The following is a 23,313-nucleotide window of genomic DNA, read 5'->3' on the forward strand; positions in this document are numbered from 1 at the left end:
GTTACTGCGTGGTTCCAATAGGGTTGGTTTGGTAAACACTGAGTAGTTGCCATTTGTGTACATGAACTTGGGAAGGAAACGAGTACTATCTCCATTACTGATTATAAGTGGTAGAGGGCTAATGGAAGTATGGCTGGGATAGGGAAGGTACAACCAGGAAGTGAAGGTTGTTGCAATATACCCAGAGACTCACTGTGAGTGGTCAGTCAGGTACAATGCAAGCATGGCATTGGTGCATTTACCTGGCCGATGAGATTCTGGATTGTAAGGAAGTTAACAGTTAGGGTTTTGTTAGGATGTGACTTCGTAGAGTGGTCCCAGTGCATACTGGATTATGCTAGTCGGTGTTTGCACTTTAAATTTTGCAAGGCCAAAGGCATTAAGTTTTGTCAACATCAAGAGAATTTGGGTGTGACTGGTGGAGCAAAAGGTCAGGGGTTTCCAGGCTGAACATCTAGAAGAAAATGAAAGATAACAGCTATTAGAAGTCTTGGATCGGTTTCTGGAGGTTGGGAGTTACAAACTAGATCAAATACAAGATTAAATTAACTGATCAGGTTCTGGTAAGGCATGCTCCGAACAGACACTCACCACCCAAGATGCAGGAAATGTGCAAACTCATAAATAAACTATTACAGGATGGTGTGATTCACCCCTCTGTGTCCCCATATGCCTTCCCCATGTTCATAGTAACTAAGCCTAATGAGGGCGGAAATCATCCGATAGTGGATTACAGCTTGCGTTATCAAAAGGTCACTTTAGTCAGTACCTCTAACAGATTAACACAATTGTTTTTTCTAGTTTTCTGAGGTACAAATCTTTACCGTATTAGACCTTAATCAGGCATACCATCAGGTATCCTTGGCTTAGGAATCCAATGTAGTGGCAGCCTTTGATACTTACTGCAACCTTTTTTGAGTTTAATAAGTAACCTTTGGGTCGGAAACAGTGGCAGCTGTCCTGTCACGGCTATTGTGTAATGTCTTGGGCGATTTAAAATTTCAGTGCATATATAATAATTTGGGCAATGTAGTTATTCATATCCCCAGTCTTAAAGAACATTTAAATCATCTGGATAAGTTATTAACTTGGTTGAAGGAAGTGGGACTGAGCATTAAAGCTAGCTACGTGACATGGCCAGACGTGAGACATCATTTCTCAGGCGCACAGTGTCGAGCAAGGGCGTTTAAATTGATCAATCACGAACTTGAGCCATTTATATATTTCCTTTTCCCCAAAGTAAGAAAGAGGTTGCTTGTTTTATTAGAATGGCTTGTTTCTTCCGTAAATTTGTCACCAATTTTGTCAGTTTGGCAGCTCCCCTAAACCAGTTTTGATGGAGGGAGAGAGATTATTCTGGGGAGAGAACCAGGGAGTACCTATTTTCAATCTTCCTTTCATAGTAACAAACCAATGCTTCATGAGGGAGCAATCACAGCTTATTCTTTTGTAGGAGCAGGAGGGAAACTGTAGACCGTTGGCTTTATGCATCAAGGGCTCTGGCTGGTCTGGAATTGTACTACTCTGTATATGAGCAGGAGCCTTGGCTGTGTTATTTGCTATGGACAAATTTAAACTTTACCTTGAGCATTGCAAGTTTCATCTCAAAACTGATAATGGGATGTATAGCTCAGTGGGCTGTCTGAACATCTGCTTTTCAATTTGAGATAGCTCATATTGGGGCAGGTGAAAACAAGACAGCCAATGAATTATGTGAGATGTTTCAAATGACAAAATGAGGAAGAGACCAAGAATAAAGAAGCAGAGGTTGTCTTTACAGCAGGTGACAATGACGAGGTGTCCAGAGCCCAATTAGTCGCTGGGGTTGTTTAGACAGAAATTCTTAAGCTTCTTCTGACTAGAGCCTGAATAAGAGAACAATCCTGAGTTGTGCAGGCTTCATGCAGAGGTTAAAGGTGGTGGCTACGACAAGTGCTACTCCATGAAGAAGGGAATTCTCTGTTATACAACAAAGCAGAATGATAAAAAGAAGATCTCTTTATCCAGTAGTCTAGTCCCAGCTGTGTTCACCTATTTTCACAAATCCTTATGTGGAGGGCATTTAGGCATTAATAAAATCTCCAGTAAGATTAGCAAACAGGTCACCTAGAAAGGAGTGAAATGTGACATTCATAATTTGGTACGACAATGTGAAGACTGTAAAAAGGGGAAGCCTGACAGCACAAAAAAGGGTTTTTACATTTGACCCGGGAATTCTACTCCCTCAATAAACCTTTCATTGATTATTTAGGTCTCCTGCCATGCACTAAAAGATGGAAACCCATTTAGTGTCTTTGCTCCTTTCGTATGGCTAGTTCTGAGCTGGGGCACCACAACAGGAATCACGATTAATCATATGGGCACCACCTTTGTGAGTTTTGGTCCACCTTATGAGTAAAGATGATCGAGACATTTGCTGAAAATGCCGCACAAGGAGACATGTCCATGAACAGCAATAGATCGAAAGGCCATCGACGGAGAGAGAGACAGAGATGCCTTGTGGGAGACAGGCCATAATAGGGTTAATGGCTATAGCAAATAGGACAATGCTCCGGACGGAGCCCTCAGGCATCCTGTTTTCCTGGATAAAGGAGTCCAATGAGGCCGAACCTTGAAAACTATGCCTTTTAAAAATTCCTGAAGGAAATGGGGCAGCCAGCCTCAGAAGCCTTATGTGTATAGAGTACAGAGTCCTCCAGCAAGTGTCATAGGCTTTCCACAAAATCAAAAAACACAGCCACAATCTACTATTTCCGCAGAAAACTGTTCATGACATGGGTTGACAAAGTGACGAAATGGTCTACTGCAAAATGGTGTACTCGAAATCCACACTGTGCAGTAGTTAGGAGACTGTGAGATTTGATCACCATACCAGTCGGCCATGAATCATGCATTCCATCACCTTGAAAACAAAGTTGGTGAGAGAAATGGGGTGGTAGCTAGAAGGAAGGTGTGTGTTCTTACTGGGATTGGGTATGGGTATGACAGAGGCTGCATGCCAGTATCTGGGAAACATGCCATCTGCCCAAATACAACTGTACATATGAAGGAGAAAGTGCTTGCTTGCAAAAGAAAGGTGCTGCAACATCTGAATGTGACAGTCATCTGACCCACAAGTGGAAGATTAGGATGAAGTAAGAGCATGATCTAGCTCCCGTGTGGTAAAGGCAGCATTGTAGCATTCACAATTCTGAGAGGAGAAGGTTATCACCCAAGCCTCCTTTTCTCATTTCCGATGGACAAAGGTGGGGTGATACTCAGTGGAGCTCGAAATCTCCACAAAATAGTAGCCTAAGGTGTTGGAGACAGCAATAGGGCGCACAATGACATCATCTGCTATGGTCAGGGGGAAATTGGGGAATAGACCTTGGTCCCAGAGAGCCATCAGAGGTTGCCCCACACTATGGAAGGAGTGAACTGTTCAAAGAACTAGTACATGAAATGCAGCAAGCTATTTTGCTATCCTGAAGAATGCGATGAAATTGCAAACGCAACTTTTTATAACATCTACAGGTCACCACCATAGGATGGTGCTTAAAAACACGGAGAGCATGTTTCCACACACGAACTGCATCATGGCATGCCTCAGTCCACCAAGGAACTGGAACACGGCACAGTAAAGATGAAGTATGAGGTATGGAATATTCTGCAGTGTTAAGGATAACATTTGCAAGGTACTCTACCTGGTCATCACAACTGGGGAAATTTTGTTCGTTGATCAACAGAGATGAGTGAAGCCTCCAGTCAGTCTAAGAGAGCCGCCAATTGGATTTGTACGTAGGTGGAGTAGTATTCAGAAAACAGACAGCACATGAAAAATGGTCGCTTGAGTATGTCTCTGATAGAATGGACCACTCAAGACAATGGGCAAGCTGGACAGTGCAGAATGCAAGAGCCAAATGGGAATATGTATGCTTGGAGTGTTCTAGTATTAAGACAAATGAGGTTGAGCTGACTGAGAAGGTCAGCCAGGAGAGAACCTCTCAAGGCAGGTTCTGGATGAGCATCAAAGGGGATGGTGTACATTTAAGTCACCAAGTAGCAAGAAAGGGTGAGAGAGTTGACCAATAAGCTGGAGGAAGTCTGCCCTGATGACATTGAATGACTGACTGCAGCAGCTTGTAACTTAAGTGTTCAGTGAGGTGCTTTGGCTATGAATGTCATCCTGGATGAACAGCATGACTCCCCAATGAGATGGAATGCCATCCTCTGGGAGAAGGTCAAATCAGACTGGAAGGAATTGTGAGAGATCAAAGCGACTGCAAGGATGCAATTTTGTTTCTTGGCAAAAAACAACCAGATGCTGTGATTTCAGACCAGTCTTAATTCCTCCTTGTTGGATAATGCCACAAAATTTCCTCACAAGGAGAGCCATGACGGGGAAAGGGGGGAGGGGGGAAGGAATAAATGAATTGTTGTCACCTTGACGGCTGCTGAGTGCCAGCCTTCAAAGACTCGATGTTACAGGCCACAGAGCTGAAGGATCCTATTCCATGAAATCTACAGAGGAGTCATCATTCTCTCTGGGTCATCCTGTGAATTACAGGGCAAAAAAATGGTAGGCAGTGCACACCAGTGAAATGGAAGTTGGCCGCGTGAGAGTAGCACTTGGTCTCACCATTGAAGAGGATCTCTGAGTTAGGGAAGGAGAAGGCTATTTGTCTTCATTTAATTTCTTAGAGCCTTTGCAGTTGGCAGATGAAGACTCAGATGTTTGTTGGCTGGAGGGATGTAATAAGTCTTCACTAAAGTGTTCCTTTTGTCCTTTCCAGCCTGCCAGTTGTGAAGCAGGGCGAGGGCGAAGATTTGGTGGTTTGGCTTGTTACACAGCTGGAGGAGGTGGAGATGGGGATGCTCATATGATACTGGGCGATTTTACAACTGCAGTGTTGAATTTGGGGTCATAAGTATGCACAGCTATGTCCTTGGTGAAGCAAGGTGTAGCAAGGACGGTACTTTAAGTGCCAGCTGGTAAAATGCAGGGCTTGTGACTACCCAACAAATTGTGAGCAACAGGATAAGGTACTTTCCCCTTCACCTGGAGCCTATGTAAACAAGAGCATGATTTCACAGGGCCTGCAATTGCATCAACACCTTTCTGAATACTAAATGGATTAACTATAGCAAAGGACTGTCCTCATTCAGTACATGATACTATGAGGAACCAAGGCACAGCTGCAAGATTCTTTGAATCTTTATCATCAGTCTGTTTATGTTTAGTAGATGTAGGCTGAGATAGTGACTGACTCATGGCAAAAAAATCCCCAATGATTGCGAGTGTCTGATGGCGCTCCTTCTAACTGGGGGCCACACCTCAGAGGGGGCCTCACCTGTCTTAGGCCACTGTTCACACATCAGGTCACACCTCCCAAACTCTTGACAGAGGGACCAATTGGCAATTTGGGAAAGTAACACCACAGACCATCACCTCTCTCTCGACCTGGCCTGTACCAGGGGGTATGCGCAAACCGTACCTGTCAAGCTGGGGCTGGGAATTACATTTTACCCTGTCACCTGTTATGTGTCAAACACATGGGCAGGCCTTCAGGAGTACACAGGGAGGAAGAAGAAACATAGAAGAACCTCATACGCTGAAGCAGAGGAAGAGCAGGAGATGGAGAACGAAGAAAGGAAAAAAAAAACACATGAGGGGCTGTTCTAATGTCTGGCTATTAAAACCTCAGAACACAGACCCAAAAATATCCCAGACATGTTTCCCAAGAGAGGGGAAAAAGAATAACAGAGAGACAGACATGCAGCATGGAAAGGGACGAGTGTTGCAAAGGTTGAGGCCCCGTGGTAGCCAAAACAAGAACTCAACAATGAGTGGCCAACCCCTAGGGCTGCAGTGGAGTAGTCCCCATAAATTTCACTTTGCGGAATGTTTTTAAAATAACTGTTGTTCAGGGACAAATTGTTTGTACCTTCATTTGTGACAAAATTATTGTTCTAAAAGTCCAATAGCTTTCACTCCAGGACGCCATGTCCTAGCTTACAAGTTCTAAGGTACTTACGTCTTTTCACCCTGCATGCAAAGGTGGTACCAGTTCTGTATTGAAACAACTGGAGAAGCGAAAATGGAAACTGGCTGCATGCTTTTCACGGAAACTGAGTCAGTGCACAGACCTAAACCAGTCTCTCTTTTTCAGGAAGAAATGTGAAGCAGAAAAACATCTTCCAAACTTTTCTGAGGGTATCAAACCACAACATTCCCAATAGGAACCACCACCAAACAATCAGAGTATCAAAGTTAGGAAGGACTATGAGGCTTCCATCTTGATTTCTGGAGCAAGTCGTCTCTGCGCAGAATTAATGAACTATCACATCAGACACCGTAAACACTTTCTTGTAACAAACTTGTATCTTTATCACATTCATAGCATTTTAACTTGTTGTTTCTGTATCTTTTCTTTGTCATTCCAATATGCTTATATTTGTTTTGTTTTAATGTGATGTTGACCTTTTGTAAGAAATGGTCTTTACCACAGTGTGTTAATTCATAACTCTGTTACTGATGGGGGAGAAGTGTAGAGATAACAATAATAGAAATCAGAACAGAACATTTAAGATTCATGAAATTGGCAAGACCAACAAAACAACAGAGGATGTTTGAGAACAAAAGTGAGAGGGGGATGACATTTTGTGATTAGCAGTTTATATTAGAAACCATTAATAAATACTGTTTAGCAACATTTTTTGTGCTCCATAAACTGTATGATATTACAGCTGTTATAAACTCTAGCTCATTCACCAACATATCCTGCCACCTTCTTGGACTCTGTTTACATCAGCCTATGCCTGGAAAAATGTTTTGAGTGCAATGAGAATGTTATGGAGCCACAGACAGTTATTTTGCAGAAATTAAAGAACTGCACTTCAGCAATGAAATCTAGCCATTCAAAAAATACAAACTATTGAAACTCCAATAGGGATTTCACCATGTAGGAAAAGACAGGCTGCTACTTACTGTAAAGAAAGGTGTGTTAAAGTTGCAGACAGGCACAATTAAAAGGCACTTACATATAGCTTTCGGCCACAGCCTTTATCAGTAGAACACACACACACACACACACACACACACACACACACACACACACACGATTCATACACACGAGCAAGCACATCTCATGCACACACGACCACTAACTCTAGCATCTCAGGCCAGAATGCAACTATCATATGGGATGTAAGCAGCAATCTGGATGGGGCAGGTAAGGGGAAAGGAAAGAAGTGTTCAGTTGGGGAGAGAGACAAACATTGTCTGGTGCAGCAGTTACTAGAATGCCAACAGGTGCAGTGCCGGAGGCAGTGGGGCAGGGAAGGGGGGAAAAAAGGAGAGGAGTGGGGAAAGATGGGTGGATGCGTCGACAGAGGCCCTTCCTCAAACATTTCCCCTGAGTCAATCTTCCTGGTCAACCCTATGACTCCCCACACACTCACCTATATGCTCCCCAAAATCCACAACCCAACAATCCTAGACATTCACTATGGCAGGTTATTGTGCCCCCACTTAAAGAATTTCGGCCCTCATTGAACAACACGTCCAACAAATTGCCCGTAATCTAGCCTCCAGTGTCAAAGACACCAACCATTTCCTTCAGTGACTCTCCACCATCCCCACACCTTTACCTCCTCAATCCCTACTTATCACTGTTAACACCACCTCCCTATATGCCAACACCCCTCATGCCCTTGGTCTTACTGCTATTGAACCCTACCTTTCCCAATGTCCTTCAGACTCCGTACCCACTACCTCATTCCTCATACACCTTACTAACTTTATCCTAGTCCACAACCACTTCTCTTCTTAAGGGAAGATACATAAACAAATCTGCGACACAGCTGTGGGCACCCACATGGCACCCTCCTATGCCAATCTTTTTATGGGCCATCTAGAGGAGACATTTCTAGCCTCCCAAAACACCAAACCCTTAGTCCGGTTTAAGTTCACTGATGATATCTTCATGATCTGAAATCAGTGCCAAGACACCTTATCTTTGTTCCTTCACAACCTCAACACCTTCTCTCCCATCCACTTCACATGGTCCTCCTCAACCTAGTGTGCCACCTTCCTAGATGTTGACCTCCTCCTCTCTGATGGCTCCAGCCACACCTCTATTCACATTATACCGACCAATCACAAACAGTACCTGCATTTTGACAGCTGTCATCCCTTTCACACCAAAAATCCCTCCCACACAGCCTGGCCACCCGTAGTGACAAAAACTCCTTTGCTTAATATGCTGAGGGTTTCACCAAGGTCTTCACAGACAGGCACTATCCTCCAGACCTAGTCTGCAAACAGATCTCCCATGCCATTTCCCCTCACACCCCCCAATCCACCCGCCACCCCAAGAACCAGCCAACTACGGAGTGTCCCCTTCATCACCACTGAACCACATCCTTTGCCAGGGCTTTGATTACCCATCATCATGCCCTGAAATTGGGAACATCCTACCTGAGATATTCCCGCACCCCTCTTAAAGTGGTGTTCTGTCACCTGCACAACCTCCATAACGTCCTAGTCCATCCCTATGCCATCCAAATCCCAACCCCTTGCACAAAGATCATATCCTGGTAGAAGACACAGGTGCAAAGCCTGATCAATCCACCCAGCCAGCATTTCCTATTCCAGTCCTGTCACAGGTTTATCCTACCCCATCAGGTGCTCGGCCACCTGTGAAAGTAGCCACGTCATTTACCAGCTCTGCTGCAATCATTATACAGGTTTTCACATTGATATGACTACCAACCAGATGTCCATCAGGATGAACAGCCATCACCAAACTGGGGGCCAAGAGCAAACGAGACCACCCCGTGGCATAGCATGCATCTGAACATAACACATTTTATTTCAATGGGGTCTTCACCAGGCGAGCCATCGGGATCCTTCCCTACCACCAGCTTTTCTGAACTGCACAGATGGGAGTCATTCTTACAACACATTATTTTTTCCCCTACCTCCCTGCCCCACAACCTCCTGACATTGCACCTGTTGGCATTCTGGTCCCTGCATGTTCCACCAGGCAGCGTTCATCTCTCTCCCCACCTGTACACTGCTATCCCTTCCCCTTCCCCTTCCCATCCCCATCCCATCCCTTCCACACTGCTGCTTGCATCCCACATGATAGCTGCATTCCAGCCCAAGATGCTAGAGTCAGCCATCGTGTGTGCATGAGGAGTGCTTCTTTGTGTGTATGAATGGTGTGTGTGTGTCTCTCTTTCATTGATGAAGACTGTGGCTGAAAGCTATATGTAAGCGTCTTTAATTGCGCCTGTCTGCAATTTACCTTGTCTTCTTTACAGCAAGTACCAATCTGTCTTTTCCTACATTGTTGACTCTCAAAAAATACTTCAGGCAACTGCAGTCAGCTTAAAAAAAGGTTATAAAAAAGTAGGTGCATTTTTGTGGTAATAAGAGTCATTTCATGTCAGGCTGAGAGTTTTGAATGTTTTGCTCAGTGGCAGTGTTGCTATTTAAATGAACTGGGTCAATTGAAACACTACATGCTAATTTAGTATTTTTATTTCCTGATATTTTACTGTTACTGAGACAGGCTTGGATTATCCTGCAGCTTTTCTGCATGCATTGTCCAAATATACTTCCTCTTTTTTTCTGTTCAAGGATGTCTCAAAACATTCACCATTCACTCCATATTGCTTCTAACATTGCTTCGTCTCAGTTAATATGTGAAAGTGTCTGCACCAAACAAATGAATCAAGAATATTTATTATTTTTATTATGCTGACCTAACCATCATTTACTGACCAAGCATTGTTTGTTTAGATGTCTGTATTATTAACAATACACAGCTTGGCAAGCAAGTGGATAAATATCAGATGACAGATCCATAGGTCTCAAAAGTTCAGTCCGCAAATCATCCTAGTATTTGTGTAACTTATCTCTCGTTTCATCTCTGACAATGGTTTCTTCATGTGAAAAGTGCCAAGTTAAACTGTGGTCTTGCAACCAAAATTTAAGACCCCATTTGCAATAGGACGACACCTAGTGAAGCACTGTGCTGTTCAAACCAACCTCATTGTTGACTTTGCAAAACAAGCTATGAAGTTAATGTACAGATAAACAGCCACAGGCCATGTATTATTTGACTAGTTTAACTCATCAGACAAGAGCATCCTTTGATATTCACTGCCCTAGTGGCAATGCATTAGAAGATTTAAAGCACCACTCGGCACCCTCATCAGCACAATGTCAATGTCATTGGCATCAGGGCAATGAATACCTGAGAATGCTTACATATGATAAATGAAACTAGTAAAATAAATCAAATAATATGCAACCTGTGCCTGTTTATCTGTACATTAATTACAATGGTGACAGTGTCCCCTGCAAGTGATACCTGTGTCTGCTAAAACTGTAAAGTGTGTCACAATGTCTGTGGTCGTTTCATTTGGAAGAAGTGGCTGAACTTGAATTTTGATCATGAAGAAGATCACAAAAACAACAACATTTGATACGTACCTTTTGTGTGGCACATACAGTAATGAATATATTGCTCCTAGAATGCAGCAGGGATACAATATGTATGATAAATATCTCATAATTTCCGCATCAAATTCTTGGGTCTTCTGTTCAGCAGCAGATGACCCTTTTGACGTGAACCTCAAGCAAGGTAAATGTAACTGACTAAATGTTACTTCCACATAAATAACCTTCTGCGCTTTCCATAGCTGCAATCATTTCATTAAATTAAAGGTGGGTATATATAAATGAAGCATAAAATATAAAGTTACATGTTCATTAAAGTCTACATTAGTACCTCAATTACTGTTGCAATGCCAGAAGGAATCAGGACTAGTAATGATGTCTTTTCATCCATCATGTATAGAAACACAATAATGTGGCTGAAAGCTCGCCAAACTACTGTTCTAACTGACAAGCCAGCAAAGTTTTGTTTGTGGCGCCAAAATGTGACATCATTTTTGAAAGCTAAAAAGTCAAACAACAGCTGCAAAGAATTTATAGTTTTCTTGAACATCTTTACCACACCATACATATGTATATATAAATATATGAAAAAATGCATGTATTGGTTTTACTCACATGAACAGCAGCCACAAACACAGTAATGCAGAGGAGATACATATTTGTATCGGCAAATATTCCTTTTACCTCATCTACATCCTTTTCATTAAAACCAAAAGACATTAATGACCGTAAAGCAGTTTCAATGTGCTGCATCACTCTATAAAATGAGAATAATTGCAGAATCACACTAATGAATGTCAGAAATATGTATCCAGTGTCAGAATTTCTATCATTTAAGAATTCAAACGTACCTTAATAATGCCCATTTAAAGAACTTACATGGTTATTACTTTAGAAGATCTGCAATACTTAAATTGACTTGCTGGAATCATAACTGTTAAACATGAAAGCTGAACCAAATATTTGAAACAATCCCTTCTGTAGGCTTTTCTTAATTATTTGTTTATAGAGTGGCAGCAGTAGGCACAATATAACACATTCAAAATTGCTTGCAACTGTGCATTTTGTCTCCCTACAGTTGAGCATTCATTAACAATGGCAGTGAGGGAATGCAATGTACAAGTGTCAGTCACCCAATTTATTCATTAACCTAAGATGTAAAGTTAACAACAAAGCATTAATTTTATTTAGATTTTATGTAATTTTGAAAATATCTATATGCTTAGTCCAACTCATAACAGAAAATGAATAAATTTAATTTAGAACTAAAGAACTTCTGAAAGTCAGGCAAACGTCTGAAATACAAGGGGCATTCAATAAGTAATGTAACACATTTCTTTCACGGCCAATTTTAGTTGAAAAAATACAGAATTTGTTGTGGGACATCTTGGATTATTCCTGCTTCAGCCCCTATAGTTTCATGAAGTTTTGATAGCTGGCGGGTCTAACCATACACTTCAGCATGATGTCTGTAAAAGAGGTGTGTTTCAAGCACACAGCTGCCACTGACTTTCTTTTGGTTGAAAACCAGAGCACTGCAGATACTTATAGGCATTTGCAGAATGTTTACAGAGACCTGGCACTGGACAAAAGCATGGTGATCAACTTAGGAAAGTGGAATCCTCACAACTGTTGTTGTTGTTGTTGTTGTTATTGTTGTGGTCTTCAGTCCTGAAACTGGTTTGATGCAGCTCTCCATGCTACTCTATCCTGTGCAAGCTTCATCATCTCCCAGTACTTACTGCAGCCTACATCCTTCTGAATCTGCTTAGTGTATTCATCTCTTGGTCTCCCTCTACGATTTTTACCCTCCACGCTGCCCTCCAATACTAAATTGGTGATCCCTTGATGCCTCAGAACATGTCCTACCAACCAATCCCTTCTTCTAGGCAATTTGGGCCACAAACTCCTCTTCTCCCCAATTCTATTCAATACCTCCTCATTAGTTATCTGATCTACCCATCTAATCTTCAGAATTCTTCTGTAGCACCACATATCGAAAGCTTCTATTCCCTTCTCGTCTAAACTATTTATCGTCCACGTTTCACTTCCATACATGGCTACACTCTATACAAATACTTTCAGAAACGACTTCCTGACACTTAAATCTATACTCGATGTTAACAAATTTCTCTTCTTCAGAAATGCTTTCCTTGCCATTGCCAGTCTATAATTTATATCCTCTCTACTTCGACCATCATCAGTTATTTTGCTCCCCAAATAGCAAAACTCCTTTACTACTTTAAGTGTCTCATTTCCTAATCTACTTCCCTCAGCATCACCTGATTTAATTCGACTACATTCCATTATCCTCGTTTTGGTTTTGTTGATGTTCATCTTATACCCTCCTTTCAAGACACTGTCCATTCCGTTCAACTGCTCTTCCAAGTCCTTTGCTGTCTCTGACAGAATTACAATGTCATTGGTGAACCTCAAAGTTTTTATTTCTTCTCCATGGATTTTAATACCTACTCCGAACTTTTCTTTTGTTTCCTTTACTGCTTGCTCAATATACAGATTGAATAGCATCGGGGAGAGGCTACAACACTGTCTCACTCCTTTCCCAACCACTGCTTCCCTTTCATGCCCCTCGACTCTTATAACTGCCATCTGCTTTCTGTACAAATTGTAAATAGCCTTTCGCTCCCTGTATTTTATCCCTGCCACCTTCAGAATTTGAAAGAGAGTATTCCAGTCAACATTGTCAAAAGCTTTCTCTAAGTCTACAAATGCTAGAAACCTAGGTTTGCCTTTCCTTACTCTTTCTTCTAAGATAAGTCGTAGGGTCAGAACTGCCTCACGTGTTCCAATATTTCTACGGAATCCAAACTGATCTTCGCCAAGGTCGGCTTCTACCAGTTTTTCCATTCGTCTGTAAAGAATTCGTGTTAGTGTTTTGCAGCTGTGGCTTATTAAACTGATGTTCTCTGTAGTTGAGAATGAAATGTCAGGGAGAAGAAGTTCTACAAATCGACCACGGCAATTTAGCCCGGAAGTGTTTACTGATGAAGACGCCGGCCGTGAAAGCCTACATGGGATGATTTTAAACTGATAGTTCAGTACTTTTCACATCCTGCTTTCTTTGGGATTGGAATTATTATATTCTTCTTGAAATCTGAGGGTATTTCACCTGTCTCATACATTTTGCTCACCAGATGGTAGAGTTTTGTCAGGACTGGCTCTCCCAAGGCTGTCAGTAGCTCTAATGGAATGTTGTCTACTCCCAGGGCCTTTCAGTGCTCCATCAAACTATTTGCGCAGTATCGCATCTCCCATTTCATCTTCATCTACATCCTCTTCCATTTCCAGAATATTGCCCTGAAGTACATCGCCCTTGTATAGACCCTCTATATACTCCTTCCACCTTTCTGCTTTCCCTTCTTTGCTTAGAAATGGGTTTCCATCTGAGCTCTTGATATTCATGCAAGTGGTTCTCTTTTCTCCAAACATCTCTTTAATTATCCTGTAGGCAGTATCTATCTAACCCCTAGTGAGATAAGCCTCTACATCCTTACATTTGTCCTCTAGCCATCCCTGCTTAGCCATTTTGCACTTCGTGATTTTTGAAACAATTGTATTCCTTTTTGCCTGCTTCATTTACTGCATTTTTATATTTTCTTCTTTCATCAATTAAATTCAGTATTTCTTCTGTCACCCAAGGATTTATTCTAGCCCTCGTATTTTTACCTACTTGATCCTCTGCTGCCTTCACTACTTCATCCCTCAAAGCTACCCATTCTTTTTCTACTGTATTTCTTTCCCCCATTCTTGTCAATTGTTCCCTTATTCTCTCCCTGAAACTCTGTACAACCTCTGGTTTAGTCAGTTTATCCAGGTCCCATCTCCTTAAATTCCCACCTTTTTGCAGTTTCTTCAGTTTTAATCTACAGTTCATAACCAATAGATTGTGGTCAGCCCACATCTGCCCCTGGAAATGTCTTACAATTTAAAACGTGGTTCCTAAATCTCTGTCTTACCATTACATAATCTATCTGAAACCTGTCAGTATCTCCAGGTTTCTTCCACGTATACAATCTTATTTTGTGATTCTTGAACCATGTGTTAGCTATGATTAAGTTAAGCTCTGTGCAAAATTCTACCAGGTGGCTTCCTCTTTCATTTCTTCCCCCCAATCCATATTCACCTACTATGTTTCCTTCTCTCCCTTTTCCTACTCTCGAATTCCAGTCACCCATGACTATTAAAATTCGTCTCCCTTCACTATCTGAATAATCTCTTTTATCTCATCATACATTTCTTCAATTTCTTCGTCATCTGCAGAACTAGTTGGCATATAAACTTGTACTACTGTAGTAGGCGTGTGCTTCGTGTCTATCTTGGCCACAATAATGCGTTCGCTATGCTGTTTGTAGTAGTTTAACCGCACTCCTATTTTTTTATTCATTATTAAACCTACTCCTGCATTTCCCCTATTTGATTTTGTATTTATAACCCTGTATTCACCTGACCAAAAGTCTTGTTCCTTCTGCCACCGAACTTCACTAATTCCCACTATATCTAACTTTAACCTATCCATTTCCCTTTTTAAATTTTCTAACCTACCTGCCCGATTAAGGGATCTGACATTCTATGCTCCGATCCGTAGAACGCCAGTTTTCTTTCTCCTGATAACGCCATCCTCTTGAGGGTCTATGGTCTTCATCCCAGTCTAGCTTTATCAATGCAGATCCAGATTTCAGTTGGACTCACTCAACTGTGACAGGTGTAGACATATTAGGGCGTGTATAACAACTCTGAAATACTGCGCTGATAGTTGCACTTACTAGCCAACACCTGGATCTGCATATAAAAGGTCATTGTCGAACTTTCATCTAATGTTTCTTCCAGTTTCTGTGAGGGGTGTCTTAAAACAACACAAACACATCATATTTTCTTTATTCATTAAAGTTGTCACAAAAATGCAAATGAAACTCTCCTTCTCCATGGCAATGCAAGGCTTCACAGACATTTGCGTGCCCGACAGCAGCTGACAAAACTTCGATGGATTGTTCCTTCTCATTCATCCAACATGCAGTATCTTGCACCTTCTGACTTCCATCTGTTTCATCCAATAAAGGATGCACTTTGGGAAGCAGAACGTGAGCAATATGGAGGTTATCGATGCAGCAAGACACTGGCTCCGATGGCGATCAGAGGAGGGCTACCATGCTGACTTGAAGGCACCTCTAGTAAGGTGACATAAGCCATTACACTGGATGGAGATCATGTTGAAAATAGGATTTTGTAACAAAAGAGTGAGTAATAATGTGGTGTATTGGAATCCTGAATAAAATCAACCTGCTTTCAGAAAAAAATGTGTTGCATTCCTTACTGAACCTCCCTCATAATTTATGGAAGTGTGGAGAAAACTATCAGTAAGGAATTGTAATGTTGTAGAAAACCATCACCAAGGGATTGTAGTGATGGAAAAATTATGACAAGTTTAAAATCAAACAAAAGGAAAGTTAGAGTTTGAGATCAATACTGTCTAATGCATACATCAAAATGGTTAATATTGATTTCAAGCTTTTGGACACATGTTACTAATTATGTCACACAACAAACAGCATTGAAAAGCTGAAACAGCTCGAGAGAAGAATCAATGTATGTTTTTACTTTTACAATGTTTTCATGCTCATATTTTGAAATATTGAACAGTGGCAATCCACCTGTATTAGCATCTTTCCTACCATAGCAATCTGAGACACCGACAAAAAACTTCTGATATATCTTTAGGCATACTTTGGTACTTTTAAGAAAGTCTCCAAGTTTTAGACAGCATTTCAACTCTCAATTTATTGATGCTCCAGCTCAAGACATGTCACACCTCTACATAACATAACTTCAAGAGCTGCCATGGATAATTTCCGAAGTGTCTGCCTCCAATTGCCATGTTTTTCCAGCTTAGGAAAACTTTATAGTATTGGATATTTTGTAGTAATTAATACAAGACTTTCAAGTGCAACTAGTATCTTACAGATCTACTGCTGCTGAAGTTTTTACTCCACTTTCTTCAATAAACTAACATTCCTTTCTAAGAAAATTACATTTTTTACACATGTGCAAAATACACGCAAGGCCTCTCTGAGCAAATACATTATGTATTTATACACCTTATAAGTGTCCTTAGAACTATAGATGTTCATACCTCAGTTTTCCAGTAGATACAGGAGCATATGCTAGTGTAGTCATCATAATAGTATCATTCTTGCCGATGACAACTAGATCACGTAAGCGATTGTTGAGGAAATCATACTGAATTATTGGAAGGAATTCTCCCCGAGAGTTCAAACTGTAAAAAATAAAAAGGTATAGAATGTGATAACTAAGAACATCACATAAAATTGAATGCATTGAGAGTGAGTTAGCTCTTCCTAGGATGGGACTGAAAGCTACTGATCAAAAATTTCACAAGAGACAAATGCAGAAAAATGCTGCTAAAAAAGTGAACCAATTAATGACTTAAGTCATAAAGAATTATTAAGTGAAAGTTGACTCCTCCAGCCGGTTTCATTTAAATCATACACCATCCAGTGTAAGATAACAACAGAGCACCTATATGCCTCAAGTGCCAGGATCTAAGGAGAAATCATGTGTCCAACATCACAGACAAGTCACTGTCATTTGTCAGTAAATATATGGAATTTCTGGTATGTGTGCAAAGATGAATCAAGGCAAACTATTCTAGGAAATGCATGATAAGAATTATCCCTCTACTCTAAGATATTCCAAGTACCAACAGCCTAGTTGCTTAACTGCGGAAAGTTCATAAATTAGACATAAACTCAATGTCAAGCTCTAAAATCTAAGAGAGAGCTAGTGTAGCTCAAGTATGTAATATGGTGTTACAGAAAAATTTCCTTACAGACAGTGTCCAACAAAATAACTGTGATTTACACTCGAAAACATTGTACAGTTTCGTCCATAGGTGTGGAACGACTCTTCTAAAACAAAAACAGGTTGCTAAATAGAAACTAAAAGTCAAGTTCTGTGAGATGGGAAAGAGGGAAAATCTATGTTGCTATGCAACCAACATAACAGCCTTTTCAGAAGCCATTGTCTTGGACAAAACTCATAATTTTCAAAGTGACAAGATTCATATGACATATGAAACAGATGGAGAAATACACAAGAAAAAACACTGATATCTTACATTTCAGCATAGCTTTATTCATTCCCAAGTTATGTCATGTTTTTTACGTAACAAGGCAATGCTGGTGAAAACAAATAAAGGGAATAGGACGTAAAAATCATATAGTTGATGTTCCTGAGATATACTGAGTCTCACTTATCTATGATAATGATGCAGGGTGAAGCAATGTATTAAGATCTGTATCACTGACAGAATTCAAACCCACGTTCCCTAGACAGATGCGTTACCCACTATGCCACACTGGTACTGCAGCTACCATAGCTGCACTTATTACCTAGTACATCTCCCTCCCAGATACAAATTCTTCATGCCCCAGTCCATACTGGACAAGCTCTGCAATACTCATGCAAGTATAGAAGGGGAATATCAATGGGCTGAAGTGTAAATTGGAATTTGTATCAGGGAGGGAGACATACTAGGGTAATCCATGCAGCTATGGTAGCCGGAGTCCAAGTGTGGCACAGCAGTTTGCATATCTGCCTAGAAAGCAGGAGACCCACTTCAAATTCTGGTGCTAGTACAAATTTTAATTCATTGCTTCAGCCCATATCATTACCGCAATAGGAGATGTTTGTCATGTCCAGCAGTCTCTAAGGTGGTAGTTATCTGCTTCACCCATTTCTCATGGAATTTATCCAAAGTATGTATCCAAATGCAAGCACAAGAAACAACAATCTCTTCTGAGATGTGCAAGTTTTTTGATCTTCACTTCATACACAACTATCTTCATATTTTTACACTATCAGAAATCCAATGGACTTAATTTTGAGATACATGATGGCCAGTCCACCTGACGCCTAATACCTATCCACCTCCTGGAAAACTGGATATCCAGATATGCCAGGAGAGAAAGCATACAATGAGATTAGGCAACATTGTTATGAAAGAAAGATGGAACTGTCCTGTCTTGAGACAACATCAAATATTCTTGTAACAACTGCAAATAATGGGCTGTTACATGAAGAAGGACCCAACAATAGAAAAACCCCATATTCCATCACTTTCGATGTGCCAGTTATCTTCTATGGACACATTCAGTGAGGATTGACACCTGACCAGTGACTGTGATTTTGTCATTTATATATATATGTTATCTGTTCTTTTGGACATGTCTGAAAGAACAGACTCTATTTTTGATCCTGCAGTCACTATGAAACAAGACACAGAGGAATTAAAGACTTTAGCCACCAGTGAGCACTGATTTAAATCAATGTGGAAAGTTGAAAATTTATGCCGGACTGGGATTCAAACCCAGGTTTCCTGCTTATTAGGCAAACATGCTGACCACTACACCATCTGGACACAGTGGTCATTGCAAATGCACGGGCTACCCCATCATATCTCCTGCCAGACACAAATTTTCAATTTATCGACACATCACAACTGCATGGAGTATCTTAGCACATCTTCTGTCAGACCCAAATCCTCAACTTATCCACACATTACTAATGTAGTGCCCTTGCCCATTATCCTCAATTAAGAGGCAGGAGACTAGGGCTCGAGTCCCTATCTGGTACAAAATTTAAACTTTCCCCATCAATTTAAATCAATGCCCACTAGCAGCTAATATTTGTAATTCCTTTGTGTCTTGATCATAGTGTCTGCAGGATCAAAAACTGTGTCTGTTATTTCAGACATGTCCACAAGAACAGACACCACTTAAATAATTAAGGGGCAGATGATATCTTCATTGCAGATGCACACCAAGCTCAATCTCTTACGGGCATCAGCAAAATTCTGCAAGTAATGAGGAAAATGGACAAAGGGCACTACATAAGTAATGAGTGGATAAGTTGAGAACTTGGGTCTGACAGGGGATATGCTAGGATGATCCATGCAGTTGTGATGGCCACTGTGTATGGATGGCACAGTGGCTAACGCATCTGCCTTGTAAGCACGAGACCTGGGTTCGAATCCCAGTCCGGCACAAATTTTCAACTTTCCCCATTAATTTAAATCAAAGCCACTGGCAGCTAAGGCTTTTTAATTCCTTTGTGTTCTGTTTAGTTTTGTTTCTCAGTTCACATATAAATTGTCTTTATCTGTAAACAGTATGTCATAGGACAAACAATGGATTTCATCCAGCTCGTGTGTCACCTATTCTGCAAACTGAACAATCTGGATTATCCTTGGTGAGATCATGCAATATTTACATTTTATACAGATGCCATGTATGAGTGGCCATTGTTTGTGTGTGGAAGATACCAGTTTCTTGTGAGATGCGAAGAGTACTGAACTCTGGACTCTTACTGAAAAATGCATGAACAGCTGTTGATAACCATTTTTGATCATCTAGCTTTCTGTTTGTCTGTGGTCGAGGCAGTTTCATGGAATTTCGCAAATGGTTAACCACTGTGCTTTGAGTAATGGGTGCTCTGTTTGGGTGGCATTGGATAAAATCCTCTGCACTAGCATGCATGCTTCTACCTCCTGATATCAACAGAATCTCAGTGTGATCGCTTCTGTTAATGCCATCAGCTTTCATGTCACCTGTAACGAAGAAACCCTGATCAAAACTGGAGAACAGAAAATGTTATGCTAAAAAAAAATGCACCATTGTTTGTCTCAAGTAATTCTCTATTTGTTTGACAAGTCAGGTGCCCCTCTTTCGACTTGAAAATTACAAGTTGTTTCCAAAATGAGCATCACTGTTTCTCTATTATTCTTTCTTTCTTTTCTTTATTGTCATTTGTCTTTGTACTGTGTTAGTTAACATAGCCTCACAGACCTTCCCTCTCTCTCTTCTCACAATGACTGACTCCAAATGTCTGTTTTTCCAAATGTTTTGTTAGAAGGGTGGGCCCACACTTATGAAACACCTTTTATTACAGTTTTTCACCTTGCTTTCAACAGTGATCCTACAGAAGCAATATCAACATTCCTCCATCTGTCTACCAGTCAATCAGTCATCATTTTCCACTGCTCCATAACATTCATCAGTTAGAATTAGAGTAGGCTATGCAGTGGCCTCTTCAGTCATCAGGACAGCATCGGGTGAGGTGCAGTGGTGAGGATCTGTCAGACACCCACAAGCATTCATGAAATATTACTGCCAGTTTACACATTTATTAACAAGTACAGTGTTTCCTTCCCCATATCAATGGCAAGCAGGCAAACCAGCAGAGCATTTGTCAGGCAGTATTTGCTGACACATGTGTGCCTCATAGTGTTGATGTGATTGTTAACATAGCAGATGTTACATCATGAATTGTTGTTGACTCAAAAGTGCTGCAGATATAGTCAGCAATACCCAGTGGTCTGCAGCTCTGCTAACTGATTTCCAGGGTGTTCTTGTGGAAGTCAGAGACAACGCCCAGGAAAGGTGCCCAACAACCCTGCACAAAGTGTGCATATTCATGACAAATTATGTCATGGCCTCTGTGGAAGAGAACGGCCCATGATGCCAGTTGATTCTGCTAATATCTGTGCGTCAGGGGGGACAGCAATTGATGCGCGCACTGATGCAACTGAGCCAGTCTCTGTTATGTATGGTATGGGATTTGCATCAGTGTGTGGGATATGCATCAGTGGTAGCTCTTGCATTAATGTACCAGTAATCACAGGAAAATCTGTATTTCATAGTGGCATCTGGTGATTTCTTCAGGACAAGGACCACGGATGCACCTCATGGGTATCACTGTGTTCAATAATCCCATTCGCTAGCTGCTGGACAATAAATTCTCTCCTAACTGGTTGCGTACATCTCGGGCCCATGTACGGTTTCCTTTATAGGGAATTTTGTTCCCCATTAGTGTACTGTGCTGCGTGACTGGCACTGTTAGTAATGGGCCAGTTGGATTAAATAAATCTGTAACCTGCAGTGATGAGCATTCCATTGCTTTCTTATCATTTACTTATCATTTTACTTTCTCATGTAATGTAGACGTGTTGATAGTGCACTTGCGGCAAATGTCCTGTTCTTCAGTTGTTGTTCTACTAAGCGGAAATTTGTTAGCAGGATTGCAGGCCCCTGGGCAATGCTGGCTGTGTATATGGAACTACTGGGTCAACAGCCATTTGTGATGCAGCAAGTGTTACATGAGCTGCCACTGCTGCACTGACACTCTGGAGCAAATTCCGGCCTGATGAACGCTCCGCTGGCTTGCCTGGCTGCTGGGATCTGGGGAAGATGTCACTATACTTATCATTAAGAAATGTGTAAACTGGCAATAATGTTTCATTAATCAGGCAGTAATGTGTCATTACTCAGGATCTGACAGATCCTCACCATTGCATTCCATATGACGTATCCTGATGACTGTACAGGCCACTGTCTGGCCCCCTACATCTGGTGTCAGCAAGTGGCACAGATGTCTTAACTCTGATGGCCACACTCGTACATCTACAGCATCAGCACCTGACACCATTGGTTTGGTTGAGATTAACTGCTACAGATTGCATTTGTGACTGCCTGTTGTTGGCCTCTTTTTGTGTCTCTCTATTTGTGGCCATGTTGAGTTGTAGGGACATCCATAGCACTTTGAATGTTACATTTATTAAACCGCAGGAGCTTGCAAATTTCACAGTGTATTTTGGTAACTGGTGCTGATTGACATGAAATGTTTTCTTCAGTTTGGCCTGGAATTTGCCCTAACTATCAAGTTTCTCTTCACTGTTCTCCAACACAGCTGGGCTGTGCCACCCAAAAAGAGGTACATATTTACTGAACATATCATGTCATCCCACCCCCTGTGTAGTTTTAATTACAGGATTGAATCCTTTCAAACATTTCATCAGGTCCTGACCAGCATCTCTCCGAGAACACAGATGGATGCCTGATGTTCAGCTTGCTTACTGCTGTTTTGGAATCCATTGTTTCATGAATATATGGAATTTGGAAATGATGTACTGCTGTAATCCAGCTACTATCTGTGTAGGCGATGGTTTTTATGTTGCTCGATTTGAGCCACACTGATGTATGTGCTTTATAGCACCCAGCACCTCCACAGAACAATGTCACATCGTAACCACAATGAAGTCCAAATCTGGAAGCAAGTTCGTCAATGAAGTACAAAACTTAGCACTGAAAGCCTGTTTATTACAGAGAGAACACAACATCCTCCTGGATGGAGGGTGCTGGTATATACAAATATTAGTGAATCAAGCAATGCTTCACAATTGACCTTGAGCCTTGTTTACTGTTATTGTAAATGAAATATTGATTGGGAAAAGAAGGCACTTAAAATGAATGGGTACGTCAGTTGGGATCATTAATATAACAGGTACAGGAGAGACCTCTCCAGCTGCTGGATCCACGAGGATAGTAACATCGATGACAATATATCCCACAGTTTTAATCTGTGAATGGGTAAGATTGCAAAGTTTTGGATGATGAAGATTCCATAGTAGTACTATAATCATAAGTTGAAAAGTTATAAATAAAACATTCCTCTTTCCTCTTAAAACTGACTGTGATGAAGGAAAAAATAATGCACTCTGTTGTGTATACAATATTTGTTTAAAATTATATACAAGGAGAAAGAATATACACCATGTGATCAAAAGTATCCGGACAACCCCAAAAACATACGGTTTTCACATTAGGTGCATTGTGCTGCCACCTGCTGCCAGGTACTTTATATCAGCAACCTCAGTAGTCATTAAACATCATGAGAGAGTAGAATGGGGCGTTTCACAGAACTCACGGACTTCGAACGTGCTCAGGTAATTGGGTGTCACTTGTGTCATACATCTGAACAGGAGTTTTCCA

At 41.1% G+C, this 23,313-nt stretch overlaps 1 protein-coding gene across 1 annotated transcript in view; it reads right to left on the minus strand.

The window, feature by feature from the left end:
* The window catches only part of LOC126258655 (cleft lip and palate transmembrane protein 1-like protein), a 163,513-nt gene that overhangs the window by 28,758 nt on the left and 111,442 nt on the right, over positions 1-23,313 (minus strand). Inside the window, exons 5-8 of the mRNA XM_049955658.1 lie at positions 16,599-16,742; positions 11,066-11,207; positions 10,782-10,970; positions 10,484-10,692 (exon numbers count right to left, since the gene is read on the minus strand). Of these exons, the coding sequence (XP_049811615.1) occupies positions 10,484-10,692; positions 10,782-10,970; positions 11,066-11,207; positions 16,599-16,742 (684 nt within the window). The remainder of the gene's footprint in view (positions 1-10,483; positions 10,693-10,781; positions 10,971-11,065; positions 11,208-16,598; positions 16,743-23,313) is intronic.

The sequence above is a fragment of the Schistocerca nitens genome, chromosome 1, assembly GCF_023898315.1.
Source record: "Schistocerca nitens isolate TAMUIC-IGC-003100 chromosome 1, iqSchNite1.1, whole genome shotgun sequence".
NCBI lineage: Eukaryota > Metazoa > Arthropoda > Insecta > Orthoptera > Acrididae > Schistocerca > Schistocerca nitens.